Source organism: Scleropages formosus, chromosome 7 (assembly GCF_900964775.1).
Source record: "Scleropages formosus chromosome 7, fSclFor1.1, whole genome shotgun sequence".
NCBI classification, from domain to species: Eukaryota; Metazoa; Chordata; class Actinopteri; order Osteoglossiformes; family Osteoglossidae; genus Scleropages; species Scleropages formosus.
This window is the reverse complement of record NC_041812.1, coordinates 14,516,917-14,536,331: the sequence shown is the minus strand read 5'-3', so window position 1 is coordinate 14,536,331 and position 19,415 is coordinate 14,516,917. Positions and strand designations below refer to the sequence as shown.

General features: G+C 38.6%; 1 protein-coding gene across 4 annotated transcripts; it reads left to right on the top strand.

The window, feature by feature from the left end:
* The first annotated feature begins 1,171 nt into the window (after positions 1-1,171).
* On the top strand, positions 1,172-16,031 carry LOC108926582 (zinc finger protein 384-like). 4 transcript variants are annotated; one of them, XM_018739328.1, is made up of 11 exons: positions 1,172-1,316; positions 7,310-7,377; positions 7,944-8,205; positions 9,743-9,865; positions 10,995-11,125; positions 11,226-11,299; positions 11,426-11,650; positions 13,306-13,473; positions 14,112-14,190; positions 14,872-15,030; positions 15,519-16,031. In XM_018739328.1, the coding sequence occupies exons 2-11, from the start codon at positions 7,312-7,314 to the stop codon at positions 15,909-15,911; spliced, it is 1,680 nt and encodes a 559-aa protein (XP_018594844.1). In that variant the 5' UTR covers positions 1,172-1,316; positions 7,310-7,311; the 3' UTR covers positions 15,912-16,031. The 4 variants fall into 4 exon arrangements, with proteins under 4 accessions (XP_018594844.1, XP_018594843.1, XP_018594842.1 ...); XM_018739327.1 differs by having other exon boundaries at positions 10,992-11,125; XM_018739326.1 differs by having other exon boundaries at positions 10,962-11,125.
* The last annotated feature ends 3,384 nt before the right edge of the window (positions 16,032-19,415 follow it).

Sequence of the window (19,415 nt, the reverse complement as noted above, 5' to 3'; positions counted from 1 at the left end):
TTTGTGCTTGGCGACAAACCACAACCAATTCTTCCATCTATCATCTGCAACTGCTTGTCCTGAGTGGGGTCGTGGCGAACCGGAGCTTAACCCAGCAACACAGGGCACAAGGCAGAGGGTAGGAGGGGACACACCCAGGACGGGATGCCAGTCCGTCGCAAGGCACCGCAAAACAGGCCTCGAACCCTAGCCCCCCCCCCATAACCAACTCTTGTTATGTTTTATATACTGGTATAGTTATATACTAGTGTTTTGGGTACTAAGTTTCCTATAAAATTAAACAGTGTAAGAGAATATGTAAAATCCTATTAAAAATGAACACTAGTTTAGAAAGAAAGCAATGTCTTGAGAGTTCAGAAGCAACGTCATGAAAGATTAGAAAGTATATTGTGAAAAAAAAAAACCCATTCCTGAAGATCGTATCTAAAATAGGCAAAACACTACAAAGACGTTTTACTGTTATTTCATTTATTATCAATAATAATGTAACGACCGGCGTTACTGTGCTTGAGCGGGCAATGTGTTTATTGTGATTGGTTGGATTTGGGTGACGTACGGGGAATACAACGGGGTGATTACGTCTGCCAGGGGGAGAAAGAAGAGAAAGGCTGGGGTCGCAAAGCAGGCTGGGAAGGCTGGTTTGGGGTGCAGATCCTTGCGGAAACGGGGTCCTCGTACCGAGAGAATTTTTTTCCTTGTGTGGCGGTGTTCTAATAAACGTTCAGAATGAGTGCTGCCTCTGCGTCTTTCTTTGCCCCATCCAAACCCAGAGCGCCGCGTGCCACAACAACAACAACAACAACAATAATAATAATAATAATAATGAATCATCTTCTTAACCAGGCTGAGACCAAAAAAATCCTCCACCTTAGTTTGACTTTGCGCGATATATACGTGAGATTTATATACATTATCATATTGTAACTGTACTACTGGTGTTAAGAACGGAAGCTACACGCGCAAGAATACTAGCGCGGATATACAGTTTATAAAAAAAGCACTTATGATCATGAATGAGAAGTCAACTTCTGCGTTGCATTGCGAGCAAAAAGCCCAGAGAATAGAAACAAATCTTCCGCGTCATGTCTAAGGCGACGCTTCCTGACACTGCTCGGCTCGGGACCACTCACAGGAAGTACTCAGGCCTCTTTTGTGTGTCAACGTTGTTCGCCGGAAGTGCGGGGAACGAGTCGGGCATCTCCTCGAGAGAAGGGAAAAAAAGAAAATATTTTGGAAGGAAAGAGAACTGATTAAAATTGTGGGTTTTGGCGAGTTTGGACGGAGTTTCCGAACTGTTCTGACCCGAGGGAAAGCCGGTAAGTAAAGATATTTCCATGAAGAGTAATTATCTTTAGTTTACCACTGAACTGCGCATTATGGCTCATAAAGCAGAGATTGTCTGCTCTGTCTCGACTGGCGGAAGTTACTGTGCTGTGTGGTTGTCCCTTTTTTTCTTTTTGCCATTTTTTCCTCTACGTTTGTCCTGTATTTACAGAGACCGCTATCGGAATGGATCGAAGATATTGCTGACTATTCTTTTGAAACATGTTTTGACTAGTAGTCGAGCAGAGCTAGAATGCAGGCTAGCGAGTTCAGCAGATATGATAGCAAATGTAACAATGGGTACTTCACGGTACTGCGAAGCCGAAGGGCCGACACTCAGTAATCAGTTCACAACGAAAATTAAGCTTTGATAGCTACTAGCTAGTGACACAGGGCACACGAACACGTCTCAGCCTTCATTCTTCCTCGCTTCGGGCAAGCCTTGCACTTGAAATAACGTATTTACCAAGTAAAATTTTAATACGTTACGCGGGTTGAGGGACGAAGAGAAGAGGGCTGTGACTGCATGTTTAGCCTTTACTCTGTGCTTTCCTCTCTGTATGTGATTTTAAAACGCTACACACTTGGCTTAACAGCTGTTATTAAATTGTTTTTTGCACTGTGAGTTGAACCTTATGGCACTTTTAATTTTCCTTTATTTTTCATTGTTAGTGTTTTTTGACTTTGTGTACAGGGTCATAACTACATAGAGATGATAGATGGAAGGATTACATAGAGTGAGAGATCAACGACAAAAGGTTACAGTATGTATGTCAGGTGTGATCATCATGTAGCACTTTCTAATAACTTCCAGAAATGTGTTGGAACATTTACAGAATTCATAAGAGTTGTCATGCACAGATGTCAGTTTTTCCAGTAGGAGAAAATTAAACACTTCTGACATTTACGTGTTTACAGAGCAAAGTTATGGTGCAGACCACAACACTGAAATACATTTCCTTTCCAAGTAGAGTAGCCACCCTATATATCATAACATAATCAAAATAATTTGTGTTGTTTTCTAACAAGAAAATAGATGGAGACAAATTACACTTTTTGTCAAGGGTTTTTAGAATGGTTCTGTGAACCCCGTTCCAGCAGGCTTGTATCTTATCACATTCCCAGAATAAATGTATATAAGTGTCTGGAGAGACTTTGCGTTTTAAAATACATCTGAGATGTCCCTGGAAATATCCTGTGAAGGGAAAATAGAGTGAGATGGATTCTGTGAATGAACTTGAAGTTTTGTTCCGGGATGCAAAGGGCGGTGAAAAGTGGAGGGACTTTAGTATATGTAGATGACCATTCGTAATCACCCGAAGACAAGTCGAGGTTCCGTTCGCAAGCGTCCCTCAATGATTTCTAGGAGCCTTTACCAGCACTTGATAAAATGTCATCCAGAGATTGTGCCCGTAGAGTTGGTTGGTATAATTAGCTGTTACTTGACTTTACGTAATTCTGTCCATAGTCTATTCTCCTTTTCTGGGGCTGCAATAAAGTGTCATAGCTGCAGGTATTTATAGAAGTGTGTGTTGGAAAGGCCCAAGTTCTTTCTTTCGAGATTGAACTTCACAGTGCTTATCTTAATTTTAAGATACTGGAAAAAATCTTCTGCTGTTTTTTTTTTTTTCCATTTTAACTTCTCAGAAATGTTTATGAATGCACAAACTAAATCTAGCACTGGGTAATCACACATTAGGTCACTGGATAAAGAGGCAAAAATGAGTATGAACACGTTGACTTTTGGTGTATGGTGCCACACTCAGAAATCACTTGGCTTTCAAATTAAGTACATCGTTTTACATTTACATTTATTAGTTTAGCAGACGTTTTTCTCCAAAGTGATGTACGTTTCATAAAATAGATTTTTCACATGTATGATTTTTAGAAGTAAGAGATAGTAAGAAATAAACATTGGAGGAAGCAGGACAACAGTAACACTTCCGGTCACCACCAAGACATAAATACTGTATAATGCTTTCACTCACGTTGTTTCTGAATTGTTGGGGTTATTTTTACATTTACATTTAGCTGACGTTTTTCTCCAAAGCGACTAACGGTGCTAAGCTTGCTATAGTTTACGTTTATACATCAGGGTAATTGGTACTGGAGCAATTAAGGGTAAGCACTTCTCAGAAGTAGAATAATTGAGTTTCTCATGCTTTTATTAATTTACCAGCAAAACTTCATTTCAGAGGATAGCTGTTGAGTGGTGTCATGGGTGAGAAAGATTGGACCAGATATGATGCTTAGGATACTGATTTCTGAGTGAAAAGCCAATAAAAATACTTTGTTCTTTATGTGACATATATCCTGTGTTGTGTGTTTTTTGGATTGTTGATCATTTTGATAAAAATTATAGATATTCCCTGCATTTTTAAACAGCTTGGTTTCTCCACTTGGAACTTCTCATGTTACAAAAGGTTGAGTTATGAATTTTTGAACATATAGTTGCTTGCCAGCTTTCAAACTTTTCCCTGGTATTTTTTTTCCCCCAAAAGAAGGTAATATTAATTTTTCCCGAGTATGTGGGTTAGCATACCAGTTCAAGCCAAAACTTCACCTAATGCCACCACAGATGGTGATTACAAACAGTAAGTGCTGTCCTTCAGTGGAAGGTTTCCAATGGACAAAAAATGCTTTAGCTTGTTTTGTATCACAAGACCCTCATACTGATTATTGTTTACTGAAGGGTCAGAAGCAATCGATGAGTCCTTTATGTGCCATAAAGTAATTTACAAAGAAAATGTAAGCCGTTCAAAGACTTTCTTAGTTTTTCCAAACGGTAGATATGTCAGAAAAGAAGTAAAACTGAAGGAAAACAACCTACAGATGATCCTGTTTCTTCTACATCTACTAGTTTTGGGTGCTTCAGTGAAGAGCAACCTTTCCGTCATCCTCCACCTCCATGGAATACCTCTGCCTTTGAATTGATGCCTAGGTGTCATCTACGCTTCAACATAAATAGCATACAACTTAAAGTATTTGTAAAATTTTTCTTATTCTTTTATTTTGTTATTATGCCTGGATTGGGTATTAATGAATTTTGTGTGAGGTGTGGTGCAAAAGAAAGGATGAAAGGGAGGCAGGCGAAGCCCTGAAGTAGCTCTACACCAGGGTTCTTTATTGGGATTCATTTACATGGAGTTGTAAATACTGCCATGAAACTCAAAGCATTCTATGTTCTTGTTTACCTCTGCACATGAACAGGCCATCCTGGCTGATCAGAGGACTGTCTTTACCATCAGTGTCATTGTCACTGCTTTAATTTCATTTGATCAGCAGATTCTTTTTTCCAAAGCGACACACAACTAAGAATTAAGAGTGCATTTCATCAAACGCCAGAGGGATACAGATAGATATGCAGTTTGTGAAGTACAGTCACTTTCTCCAGTACCATCATTTTTGCCTACATACGTTACACATGTAACTGCATTTAAGCATTGACAAAGAGCCCCTTGCCAGCTCAGCACATCTGACTTAAACTTTTCGAGTAACAGACTAGCTCTGGGTCCCATTTAAGTTTGTAAGTTGGTGAGCAACTTCACATCTTTTCTGCTTTATTAATGTTACCTTAGTTTATGCAGCCGTCTAAAAAGTGTCTGTAAAACACACCCGAAGAGAACAGTATGGAACTGCCTAAATTCAGCTCACTGCAGTGTTTACTGCTGGTGTCTGTAGCATGGCATGGTTTTGCAAAGAGTAGCACTGGTGCGTCACAATCCCTGGGCGGTACATTTGGGCATAGGTACAATCCCTGCTCAGCCTGTGGAGTCTGCATGTTCTCCCCATCTTGACGTGTTTCCTCCAACAGTCCAAAGATATGTTTTTATGAAATGGTGACTCCAAATGAACAGTTGTATATTTTTACATGATATGAATTGGTCAGTAATAATAGGGAGTGTATTGGAGTTGTTTTTAGCCACTTGTGTTATTTTTTAATGTAGCTCAATGTTAAAATATTAAAATGTATTTTTAATTTTTTATAGCTACAAAGCAAAAGTTTTAGTAAACTTGGGAAATACTTGTAAGGGATGACCTGGTGAAAAGAGTCAAGAGCTGGAAAATCATGTTGGCTACTTAAACTTGTGTGAAACTTTTTTCCTTGGGAAAAGTCTATAGTAAGCATACTCAGACTTTTCACTGGTACTATATAAGACAATTTTACAAAGCATAACCTGTGAATAAGTCATGGGACTTATGTATTATGTTTTTATTGAATGTGTCTTAGTGATAAAACTGGCTTTGGACTTACAGTGCAACGGGAAGACGTCTGGTCTGTTGTGTTCGCAATCTGAGAAGCCAGTGTATTTTATATACAGAAATCAGTTTATTCATTTAGGTTAATCTTTTTAAATTGCTTTTCTAACCACAGTGACATAGAGTGCCGAACAAGTTTGTTTAAAACAGATAAAATGAACAACAGAGTAAGCCAGCTGGCAGCACAAGAGAGGAAAACAAAACACTCCCACTCTATAAAGAAAGAGAAACTTGAACCTCTGGGGTCCAAGTACAAGTGGCTGTCCACCCTTCCTGGGAATTCTGTTGTGGTAGCAGAGGACGTGGGTATATGTCTGAAACAAAAAAAAACAATACCTAGGTAGTGCAGCAAAATTACACCCAAACGATAGATTGGTATTGAATAAAATGCCCAAAATACTAATGAAGTCAGAGTAGTTAAAATTTTTTCCTTGAGAATTTAAAAAGAAAGTGTGTTTCTTTGTTGACACGTCTATTGTTTTTAATTATCTCTCCAACAGAAAGGAAGAAAATGGTCCTGGATTTTTTTAAAAATACCCCTTTTTGAAATTCTTCTGTTTTACTGTTGTTTCTCCTAGTGTTCTTTTTGGAGAGCATTGGCAGTAAATTCGCAGTGAAAGTATTTAAAGTAGCTTCTCTTGAAGATGAAGATTATTAATCTTTCTTGGTGAATGACACCATCATTCAGAAAGTTGTTACAGTAATGTCCAGATTGTGGGGAAAGTGGATCTTTAAGTGTATTTCACACTTTGGGAATATTTCTCTTAGGACCACCTTTAAATATTTTTAATAAAACCAGTTTCACCATCTTTTTGTTTATGTGTTGTTAGTATTTAAACGGCTCCGTTCTTCTTAATTTTTGTTTTATTAGGAGTTACCTAATAAGACAAAAATTAAAAACATCATCAGTGCTTTCAATGAAATCTGTACAATGGCATGTGTGTTTGCACATAGGATTATTGAAAGAAATGGGTATTTATCGCATGTTGCATTACATTACTGCTGCTTGGCCAAACACAAAGGACTCATCTGGACGCTATATGCTTGCCTCACAAAATCTGTATTTGGACCACTGAAACATAAGCTGGCTTGTTTTTGGACAGCTGCACCTGCCTTCTTTCTTTCACGCTGTTATGCAAACACCATATGGCTTCTGCTTCTTTCTCTTATGTAAAGGCTTCCTTGCTTCTGATTCATTCATGTAAGCCTTACTTGGCTTCTACTTGGCTCCCTGAATCTTAGGTCAGTCTGGTTTCTGCTTAGGCCACTGACACTTCTACCTCTAAGCCTTTTATTCAAACCAAATATGTATAAGGGCCACCTGCTGTTGCTGAGCTCTTTACCACATAAGCCCCACTTGTCTTGTAGTTTACCCACATCACAACTGATGTGCAAGTCACACTTGTCTTGTATTTAAATGACTGTTATGTAGCCTGTACCAGGATGAGGCTTGACCCACTCATATATAAGCCAAACCTGAATTGACCCAGAGATATGTTGAATATATATATGGCTTTTGCTGAACCCACTGACTATAGACCCTGTCTCGTTTGTGCTTAACCAACAGTTGTATGTGCTAAATGTTTAGGATTTAAGGCTGACACAAAAGCCCCTTCTGGGTGGCACATTACAAACATCCTGTGGAGCTCAGCACATGTTTTGAGAAACATTATGCCAATAGAAAGTGAACATCTCAGTTTTAATGAAATGTGCTTGTCAATTGTAGGAATGATGGAAGATTCCCATTTTAACTCTTCATACTTTTGGTCTCCTGTTCCTACAGTGCAAGGACAGGTGAGGATATTGTTGTTATTGGAATTCACTGTCAAAAGTACAAAAAACTGGAGAAACACTGTTTAGGAAATGTTTGTACTTTCATTTGTGGAACCTTTAAGCACATTGATGGAACCCTCTACATTATGCCTAACTTTATCAGGACATGTCTCTTTCTTCTAATTCTTAAACTTTGATTTCTTGGGAAAAGTTGAATAACCACATGAAAAACAGTATCTGAAGCTAACATGTACAGCTTTTTTGTTTTTTAAAAAGGGTAATTTCAGACTATGTATCATTCTGTACAGTGATTTTAGTTAAATGGGCATGATTTTTTCAGTAAGGAACAATTTCTTCTGGGTGATGATTTATAAGGAGTCAGATCCTCTTTTAGTGGAGTTACAACTTTACCGATGCAGTCACAATTATTTCAGTTTGTTTATTATAGATTATATTGTATTTCATTATTTATTCTCCTTGGATCTCCATTATCCACTATTTGCTGTTTAACTTTCATACCTGTCCCTCTGTCACAAATGACTGTCTCCCCCTTCGTTTTGTCCCCTTGCTTTTTCCCCTTCCCATAGATTGAGAATGCCATGTTCCCGAATAAGATCAAAGAGCAACTGGCCCCATTGAAGAACCCAGCCTCCTACCCACATTACCCTACTACGCTGCTGACCATGCCAAGCTCTGTCAGTATCGATGCAGAGACAGCAAGTGGGCTGGCACTCAAGCAGGAAGGAGGTGGAGCTATACCATTGGCAGACGGGGGTCCCTTGCACCCACCCCACACATCTCAGAACATTACTGCAATGCCAGTACCCTCAACTGGAATCATGACAGCAGGTATACAATGCCCCACTGTCTGACTGTCCTTTATGTGAACAAATTTAGTATGAGTAGGTGTGTGTCACATAGTAGAGTGTGTATTATTATGCATGAGTAAGTGGTGTTTATTGTGGGTGTGCTTGTTGGGGTTTTAATAACAGGCATCCCTCAATTTATGAACTCTTTATCCAAAATGTCGGTATAACAGCTCTTGGCTTTTGGCACCCAATTTTCGATTTTGATTTATAGAACAAAGTCACTATTATCCGTAGCGTGTCTAAATGAATCGAAATTTGCATATTGCATGAGTGAAACGGAAGTGCAGTAATGTACTGTATTTGACCTGGCTACAGATCTCTCTGTCTGTTGGTGTGTTAAAGATGTTAGAGTATTTCTTTAAGAGAGTGGGACATTATGGGAAGTGTATGAATTTCCATTGGAGCGTCTGGGTATGTTATTTAATTAAATGACTGCAGCGACAGCAGAGCAATTAACCGGAGGAGCTGAGCTCGTAGTTTTTCGTGAACGTATGTGCAGCAGTGCACAATTTTAGAAAATTGTTCACAATAAGCGCAACATGTTCAGTGGATCTCTGCTTGTTTTATTGCTTATCTTGTGGAGAACTGATCAATTAAAAGGAAAGCAATAAGAGCACTAAATGTGTTTTATATTGTGGTGAAATTGAGTCAACATGCTTTACAGTGTCTTAGTGATATTTGTGAAAATTGGTTTGAGGTTTTTGGATGTGTGGGGAATGCATTATTATTTTTCTCCATTTAAAAGAACTGGAAATAGACTTCTGGTATCCATTATTTCGATATCCACAGCGCTTCCAGAAACACATTATTTCAAGATCAGACTTCTAAAAACTAAATCAGACTATATTAAACTATTAGAAAATCAAACTATTTATTAGAGCACAGTGAAAAAGGACACCATTGAGCCAAAGATAAACATTCCCAAAATGTATATGTGTTTGTGTGTATGTATGTGTATGTGTGTATATAAACGGGGAAATCAGGCAGTACTTTTTAACTGTAATAACCATAGTCCTAAGAAGCACAATCTCATCAAGGGTTTGAACTAGCATGCTAGTGAAATTGTGAGACATTGAGCACCTCTGTAAACTGAGGTACAGTATTTGTGTCACGTAATGATTGTAATGTCTTTTCTGATTAATGTTGGCAGGGAGCAGACAGAGATCAAAGGTAATTTTTAAAAGAATAATTTTTGGCAGCAGAAACATCTAGAGATATCTTTGGTTTATATGGTTCTCTTCAAACTAGATGCAGAGGTGCAGGTAAAAATGATTCAGAAGTTATAAAATCGCTGGTATACACTATGTGTTTATTAGCGTATATGTACTGGGGGTGTGAATGTGAGGTAGAACATGCGTGATCTAGTGTTGTATTTACAAAGACATGAATTGGTGTATTTTTGATGTACGTTTCTGTTGTGTACAGCCTGTAATGTGTGTGTTCTTCATGAGTAGTGTGTATGTACTGTACGCTAGATTCAAACCCTGCTGTCTCTCTGTATGTTACGTTCTTTTTAGTGGGACTGGTGATAACCACTCCTCAAGGCACACTGGTGTCACCCTCTTCCTCAACACAGTCTTTTGTTTGTGGATCTCCAACCACTACTACAAGAGTGCCCAAACTGCATGGCTCAAACTCAGGTACTGTGAGTAAAAGGACTGGTATGTGCGGTGCCGATATAATTCATTCTAGAAGTTTTCAGATCGTGCAAACATTTTAACAAATGAAGCAATCACTTCTGTGTCCTGTTAGTTTTTTTTGCATCCAAAAATATTTCTCTTCAGATACTGTAAAGAAAGCTGAGAATGAAATTTCCTCTTCGTAAGTATTTACACCCAGACCTCTGGTAGCTGAAAGTGCGCAGAAGAAACACATTCTGAACAATGATACCTATCTGAAGTACATCTGTACATGAATGAAGAAGCTGCTCTTGTTTACTTTGAGAAAATCCTTGCAGGTATTTTTTCATTAGGCAGTGAATATGAAGTAATGAAAATGAAAACCAAAGAGCATACCAAGGAGGTTAAAGTTCTACATTGAAAAGATTACAAAATACCCAAGTTTATGTATACACAAACATTAAAACTAAAAGCTACTAAGAAGCCATCAGTCCCTCTGAAAGAGCTACAGAGTTCAGGGCATCTGGAAACCGCATCAAGAGCTCGACCTAATGCTGGCCTGTATGAGAGGGTGACATGTCTGAAGTTTGCCAGACAGCTCTGATGTGGGAAAAGCTTGAGTTTTTGGTTATTGTGCAAGACATATGTTCATTGTGTATACTTAATGTCAACATGTTTTAAGATCCAGTAAATCCCACAATGACCCATAGTACTTTCTGCCATTTGATGATCAGTCTCCGTCCACTGTTCAGGACTTCTGTTCAAAAATCTGTGCTAGACGTTGTTAACATCACTTTTACAAGAGGACTAAATACCTCTATAGCCTGTCTCAAGCCAATGCATGATTTCAATACCTCTCTTTATCTTTGGGCTATGTTCTATAAAAGAAAGAAATATCTCCATATTAACCTTTTTGCAGTTTTTCATTCTTACAGTTCTACATCCTAACTTTACTGAATGTTCAAATTTACAGGGTTAAGACGGACCATGTAAAATAAGGTTTGAAAGAAAGTGCGGTACCTGTCCATTTCGACATATTCAGTGTATCAGTGATAGATGATAGGAAATATATTCTAGGGGACTCATATTCCCGCCCCTACTTTTTTTCCTGTCTTAGACAAGAAAGATGATGTAAGTGTTTCCCCAGCAGTTGTTCCAACTCCCTCAAAACGGGGTAGAAAAAAGAAGTCTGCACTGCCAAGAGCAGGTGTGGTCACTGGTCATGTACTTCCGGCAAGAAGCGATGCGTTGATCTTGGCACACTTGGCCACTGGAGTGCAGGTAACTGGGAACCAAGCTGCTCAGCAAGCATTTCATAAGTTGTGTTTTGAATGAATGGGACTCAGCAAATGTTTCCAATTTGATTTATGAATTATTTCAGCAACATACCTCTGGCCTATATGATCTGTCCAATGATGAAGATAACAGAGGCAAAGATGGGAATAAATCTTACAGGTAGGAAAGCAACTCTTATTAAAACTTATATAATTAAAAATGGCTGAACTACTAAAGTGGTGTGTCCTAGTATCGAGTCAAAGCAACCCAAGCCTCAGACTATTTACCATTTCTCTCTGCCTTCAGGTGCCGGATGTGTGCAATGACCTTCTTCAGTAAATCTGACATGCAGATCCACGCCAAGTCACACACAGAGGCCAAACCACACAAGTGCCCTCACTGTTCCAAGTCTTTTGCCAATTCCAGCTACCTGACCCAGCACATCCGAATCCACAGTGGGGCCAAACCCTACAGCTGCTCTTACTGCCAAAAAACATTTAGGCAACTCAGTCACTTACAGCAGCACACAAGGTAATATTTTTCTGTAGAGTGGTGTGTGTAGGCATATATGTGTGTGTATGCGTGTATTAGTTGGAGTGAACAATCACTCTTTGACCATGTGTGTCTTGACATGTGCCTCAGTAACAATAAAGAACATAAGTGTGGTTTTAGGATGTAGATATGTATTTTACTAAGTGTTAAAACAGGCATTTAACATGAACTTCACATACAGTTTTTCCCAATATGTCAGTCTTATCACTTGATGATGAAATGCAGCTTTCTGTTTGTGTGCTCATGCATTTAGTTATATTTGTGTTTAAGTGGTAATTTTGAAGTGTTTGTATCCGTGAGCTAACATCTCACATGCTTGATGGTTTGCGTTTGTTGTTTGTATGCCAGACAGTTTTTCCTCTGGATTTCTTCTTTCGCTTCTTCCATTTATCCATACTTATCTGCTGTCTCTCTCCTCAACATATACACAAAAGCACAAATGACTACACAGTCAGACATCGTACTAGGTGGCTGGGGCATGAGAGGAAAAACTTAAATATGCATTCTTTCATATTTTGACCACCTTTAGCTCATTCAGTTTTTACTGTTGTTGAATTGGGATGAAGCACAAGTACACCATTCCCTTTTGTATTGGGGTCCTGTACAGTGGAGAAGTCCTTTAAGGGCTTATGAAAATATGTATATTTTTGATATTACACGCTTATTGTTCAGTATAATGGCTTTAATTTTACACACATACAGAGGGTATTTTATTCACTGCCTGCTATGTGTTTTGCACCAGAACTATGCTGATTCTATAACAAAAACAGCTTCCTAGTTCCTCATTCCTGTCACACTAACAATCTCAGCTAATCACGATGTATATTATTTTAAGTGTGATTCAGCTAAAACATGAGATTCAGTAAGGTACTAAACAAACTTTATATTACAAATAACAGTATAAGCATTTTAATATTAACTCAGTGATTCAAGTTATATGTACAGCTTATAACATGAATACCCTTGCAGTATTATAAATAATGTGCTTCCCTTGTGGTTTACAAGTCAGAGTCTGAAGGTGACACTGACACTCCAAAAATCCGTCCTTGCGCGCACAACCAGGCAATGGTTCTAGCTTTAAGAATTCCTGTAATAAGTGGTTCAATAATGTCATTAAAATAATTATTAAATCATGTAAAATGTTATTGTCACGTATAAAAATACCTTTTATTTTAGTTAATTTTTCATTTTAGGTGACATAAGGTTTGCGTAGGAACTGATTACATTTTCTTCTGTAAGAAATAATGGTAATTCAGTCTGCTCACAATGAAACTGCACTTAACCAGATGTTTTCATAAAACAAATGAATCCCATTAGGCAAGGGATTGGTGTCTATTTTTCTATATTTCCATATTCTTCCCCATTTGTGCCTTAGTGCTGTCTTAGCTTTGCTCCTGAGTCAGAGAGCAGCACAGACGTACAATATTCCAGTCCCTAAAGAGAGTGGAGAGAGAGACAGCGGGACATCTGTGCTTATGTGTGTTTGCTGTACTGTGTTTCACACCTGCAGACACGGGAACCCTCACTCCTGATCCCAATGCAGGACCTTATTTCTCTGCGATGCATTTTAATTGAACAAGGTTATTGAACCCTTTCTTTGTCTGTCTGTCTGTGTCTCTCTTCATTTTGGCTAGAAACCACACAGAAGGCAAACCACACAAGTGTCCCCACTGCTCCAAATCCTTCACCAACACCAGCTACTTGGCCCAGCACATCCGCATCCACAGCGGGGCCAAGCCCTATTCCTGTTCCTACTGCCAGAAAACATTCAGGCAGCTCAGTCACTTACAGCAACACAACAGGTAACAGGTGTGCTGAGTCGACAAGTTACTGAACGGCTTTTGAACCCTAGTTTGGGCCATCTTATTCTCTTCAAGTAACGTGCAGACCACACTCAGACCCCTCTTCCTCCATTCTGTCAACATGATAAATGTCTCCTTCCCTTTGTACAACTTAAACCCTTAATAGGTTCGGCAGGATTCAGTTTTATTGGTTAATGTAGTTATGTTTATGTCAACACTCATAAATAATGTATAGTTTGCCATTCAAAATGACATAAATAGTGTTTTGGCCAGCATTTACCATATCTGAGATTCTTGACATAAGCACAAAAATCCATTCTTTCTTATATCATTATGCTAGTTGTGTGTGTGTCTGTGTGTGTGTTATGCAGCTGCATAAGGTGGATGTATTTTAACTTAATTTTTTTTTTTTATCTTCTGAAAACACATGTAAACAACAGTAAAATTTTTGAAAATAATTCCGTCAAGCCTGGTCATCCATCAGTACTATCTCCTCTCCTTCAGACTCTTATTCTCATTTAAGTAGGTCTTTCAGTAAAAGTCCAAGCTGATTTGTGTGTGACGGATGCTTTGTGCTTCATTTGAAAGGATATTGAAAGGACTTTCTGGGACTGTCCATAGTTTCTGTATTTATGCAGGATCCATACAGGAGACCGGCCGTACAAGTGTGTACATCCTGGGTGTGAGAAAGCATTCACTCAGCTCTCTAATCTGCAGGTATTTGAACTGGCAGTTTACAGATTGGTACTTCCTAATTAATTTAAATTAATTTGCATTTGTATCACTGTGTTGTCATGGTGGAAGGTTTTATGAGCCCATGGATCTTGGGGCAATGTTGTCTCTAGCTGTATATTCCTGGTGGGGTCATTTTTGGTAAATTAGTTGAATGTGAGGGGCCTGACAAAAATTAGTACAAATAAAGGACCTCAGTGAAAGTGAAAATAACACTAAAATTACCTGACCCGGATTGTGGTTACATATTTGCATGGGTTTCCTCTGGGTGCTCCTGTTTTCTCCCATAATCCAAAGACATACTGTATTTTTCAGGTGAATATGGGATTGGTCCCCTTTTACTTCCGGTGGTGTTTTTGCCCACAAAAGTGATGCTAAGTGCATATTTTGTTTATCATTCCTTTCTCTGTGAATTCTGCACATTGTAGTCTGTGAAAATCTCAGGAATGTGGTTGTTTCTGACATGCTGATATTGCTGTGCTAGGCACTATCATTCCTTTTTATTATAGCAAAATGATGTTTTATATTTTTCACTTTCAGGTCCATTGAGCACATGAATTTGAATGATTTTAAGAATGGAGGTTAACATTTGTGCAAATGAAACTATGCGATAAGGACTTGTGATAGCAGTGAAGAGATGCTGACACAGTATCCCTGTTTTATTAGTCACATCGACGACAGCACAACAAAGACAAGCCCTTCAAGTGCCACTGCTGCCACCGGGCATACACAGATGCAGAGAGCTTGGAAGTGCATTTGTCCACACATACCGTAAAACATGCCAAGTTGTACTCCTGTGGCCTGTGCAACCGCTCATACACCTCGGTAGGCCACACTCTACCCTCCATCCACACTTACCCTCTCTTATTCAGTGTCTGGATTTCAGATTTTATTTTGACAATGAGGTAAAAAACACATTAGCACAGCCATGGTCATTCCTGTTACACTAGCCAGACAAAAAAAAAAGACCAGGGTTTTGAGTTTTAACCCACTTCTAGCATGATTTTTTTTTTTTCCCTGATACAATATGTGGTGCCAAGAAGCAATTTTATGCTTATTTTTCCACTTTATCAAAATGCATTAATGTGTATTACTATACATTAATTTTTCACTGAGAAAACTATACAAATATAATAACTTTATGTATATATTTTGTATAAGATTTATTTGTGCTTGCTGGTTTGATTGCATATCCTGTTTCTTCAGTCCTGGCAAAGAGAGTATAGACTGGCACACATTCCTGGGCATGTGTAGAATAAAGAGGCATAACCTTACTGTGCATCCTCATAACCCTACTGTCCTCTTTCTGGCAGGAAACCTACCTAATGAAGCACATGACAAAGCACAACCCAGACCCACTGACTCTCGCCGCTGTTGTGGCTGCACAGCAGGCCCAGCAACAGCAACCTAATCAGGGTAGTCGTGGAAGGGGACACAAGCAGGGCAAGAGTGGAGGTGGGGCAAGGGGTATGGCTGGCAGTGGGGCTGGAGCCAGTAATGGGCAAAAACAAGGTAACCAAAACACCCCGGGTGGTTATTCCCAGGCAGATGGAGTGCCATGCCACTTCGACCTACACCAGTACAAAACGGTATCAGCTGGGGAGATTCAGTACAAACCCATTAGCGTGACTGACCTGGCTGTTCACAAAGACCTCTGCCTCACTGTATCCACCTCAACCATTGAGGTGGAGCATCTGAACTCATAGAACTGACCAGAGAAGGGTGTACAATATGTATAGGAAGAGGAACGATAGATGTAACATAAAACTGATAGTAGGCTTGTGATTGTTACAATTTCTTACAGAGAGGGGTGCAGATAGAGCTAAGGAATGAAGAGAATAAACAGAATGGTGATGTGATTATATTCACCTTCTCATGTTTCATTTCACATTTGTCTGCCTTTCTCATTTTACAGTCAACAGTGAATGAGCAGGGCTGAAGAGGCTGAACAGTGGGAGATATATTTTTTGCTGTGATATTTATATTGCTATATGATTTCCAGGAAATTGCGTCGAAGAAGGGAACGATAGGGTTGATTGTGATGATGCTGATCATCAAAACAGTCCAATGATTTTGCATGTTTGTCACTTGTTTGAGAGGCTTTTTATTTGTGCTTTCATTCAAGGGATTAAAGCAGTTCTTATAATGATAATTTTTTTATTGGTTGGAAATACTTTTTTCTTTTACACTATACAAGGAATATCTTTTTTAGAAGTTGAGGAATATTGTTTTCATTTCTTAAAACATTAAAAAGAATTTTTAAAATCTGGTAATTCATACTGAATCAGTGTCCATGTATCACTAAACCAGCCAAGTACTGAGAATTTTTGACCCACTTGGTAGGGTGTTGGCTGACTTTACATAATTCTTGTTTCAATATGTATCTTTCCCAATGATGTGGATCTTTCTCATTCTCATTAACTGTACTATTGTTAACTTCTGCTACTGTTCTTTCTCATGTATGCTTGTTAGGTTGAGCCCCTGTGTTGTATATACTGACACACTCATCTGATGCAAATGTTTCTCCTTACAGGATAATGTTTTAAAAACATGTACCAGTCTTATTTACAGTATTTATCATGGTCATGTGCCAGTTTATTTACTTACTTGCTGTTATAACCTAGCATGTGTTATCTCTGTAAATCTGGATATACAAACTGTATATAGATTTAAATCTGTTTTGTGTGTTTGAGTATTTCTCAGATCTCAGCACTTACATGTGAACAAGAAAAACAAATACTACGTATCAAACGGTGTTTGCTAACATTAGTATCAGTATTTGAATTTATATGAATCACACACAAAAAACATCTTGAAAAATTTACAGAGGGGTACAATTTAACCCTCTCGGGGCCAAATTAATACTAGCAGTAGGAAAAATCTGTATCGGCTGATGCTAATTTGTAATGTCTGCCTGGAAAAGGTTAAGTGCATAACAATGGGTTGGACTGTCATGCCCTTCACTAGTTGCTTTTTGTTATATTTTTATAAACACATTTATAATTTGTTATAATCACTTTTCATTTAAATAGAATAGAACATATGTACAGGAACACAGATTATCAGAATGACCCAATCTCAGTTGACCTTCATTCTGTTTCTTTACTTGTGAATTTATCTTGTTCACATATGGTGCCCATCTAGCAACCAGTCCTCTGTCTATTTGTCTTGTAATGACTAAAATTGCACCTAGCAAGAGCTGTAAAGTGAGGTTCTTATGAAGTACTAGCAATCTGGTGATACTGATGGAGGGAGGAAACCAGAGCAGCTCGAAGAAACCAATACAAATAAGAGAACTCCACACTGAATAAACTGGATTTGAACCCATGTCCAACTCCATAGCCCAGTGGCTGAGAGTCATCATACTGCTCACACAATAAAATACCACCAATCTGAAGGAACACCTCTGTTGCCTTGTCTCAATAAACCTTTGATACATAAACCTCACAAAGCTGGTATTTATGACAAGGCTTCATGTAAGAAATCACTGTAAGCTGGTGACCAGTGAAAGCATGGCATGTAGAAGAACATGTTGGACAGCTCTCCACTGAAGACCAGGTCCTGTCAAAAGGCTCCTGAAGTTGGTCAGGGTTTTGGGATTTTTATTTGCTACTGTTGTCTTAAAAGGGTCATGACCCTATTTTATTTACTGGATTGTTTTGCCTCTGTCCCACCCCTGTCACCTTTACCATACAACTGGCAACATTAATTTTCTTCAAGCAATGCACAAAAATAAATATCCTAACACAATGAGCGCCAAAACCCAAACACTATGCAGAGAGGATAGTTATGGGTTTCTATTTGGAAAAATGTCCAGGGATACCTTCAATCGATACAGTATTATCTGTTGCCAACTAACAGACACGCTTGTTGATTAGAAATAATACAAATACCCATCTTGTGTCAACGTGATCTTTAAAAGTGTAAGACATGAAAGGGATTTTATGTTTACAGATTTACTTGTTCATGCAAATAGTTGAATCCTCATAAAGTGCTTATATTCCAAAATGATAATTCCCCCATACACAAACATCTGCCGCAGCATCGCCTATCAATAGATCTAAACATTAGTGAAACTTTACTGGAAATTATGTTGTGTTATGTAGAGTGCATTTTCACTTTGCACCCCTCAAACAGTGGGGGTGTAGTCCAGTGTTTGAACATGGTTTATAGTTTTGTGAAAATGTTCACATCTTTTTCAGGTCTTTTAGTCTACTGCATAACAATTAAATTTATGACCAAATTTGTGAAAAAGCACATTTTGTAAGTGATACTCTAGGCTCTGGTAATCTTCTGTGTGTACTGGGGTGTACTGGGACCTGGCAATAACTGGGCAAACTGGAGGTGCAGGTAGAGAGGGCTGAATTCTCTGTAGAACTCTCATTTCATTATAGGGTTTTATTAGTACTTACAGGATACATTTTTTGCAATTTCATCTTTATTGATTCATTAAAAGTAACGATTACATCATGTAATAAAGAACATTTTCAACAAACCAGTACAGTAAAATGCACAAAAAAAAAATCAACAGAGGAATGAGAGGGATGCATAGAGGTTGACAGCAATTTTCTTTGTCTATTAACACTTGCCCTAAATAAATTTTGGCATCATTTCAACAAAGTACACATAATACATAATATAAGAATGCAAAGTATATGAAAGATGTGTCCTCCTAGAGTGATATCTACCTGAGGCAAGTTACAGCATAAGAGTTCATGAAACACAAACCCCAGCAACACAATGTATGTTGTCTTGTGATGATCTCCCACTTGAAAGGGTCAGAAACAAGAAGCCAACTGGTGAGTTTGAACACAGATCACGCATTCTGCCAACACTTCTCTTTCATCCCTTTGGCCAGGAACGACAACATATTCAAAGTGCTAATATTTCCTAATAAAATGTGTGCCAAAGCTTCAGTACGCAGCACAGCACAGTCTGTGACCAAGGTCTTTTACGGCAACAGCAACGCATTCCGGAGAGGCTCGGCTGTCCTATTTCAGAACCTTTCAGAACCGATGACTCACTGAAACCTCTGGAAAAACCAATGCCTGTATTTATGCCTTCATCGCCATACTTACGATACAACTGCATCTGCAGAATAAGTAAATGTAGCATGTGTTGCAAACGTGATGTAAACAGACAGAACTTTGCTAAATACTTCAAAAATTAACTTTAATAATAAAATTACCTGCATTCACGCCGCTTTCCGT

What these genes read in the sequence shown, in the direction of transcription:
- LOC108926582 (XM_018739326.1), top strand. Translation starts at nt 7,312, where the DNA reads ATGATGGAAGATTCCCATTTTAACTCTTCATACTTTTGGTCTCCTGTT. An exon ending in TTCCTACAGTGCAAGGACAG is followed by an intron (nt 7,378 to 7,943) that starts GTGAGGATATTG and finishes CCCTTCCCATAG; the next exon opens with ATTGAGAATGCCATGTTCCC. An exon ending in CTCAGCTCTCTAATCTGCAG is followed by an intron (nt 14,191 to 14,871) that starts GTATTTGAACTG and finishes CTGTTTTATTAG; the next exon opens with TCACATCGACGACAGCACAA.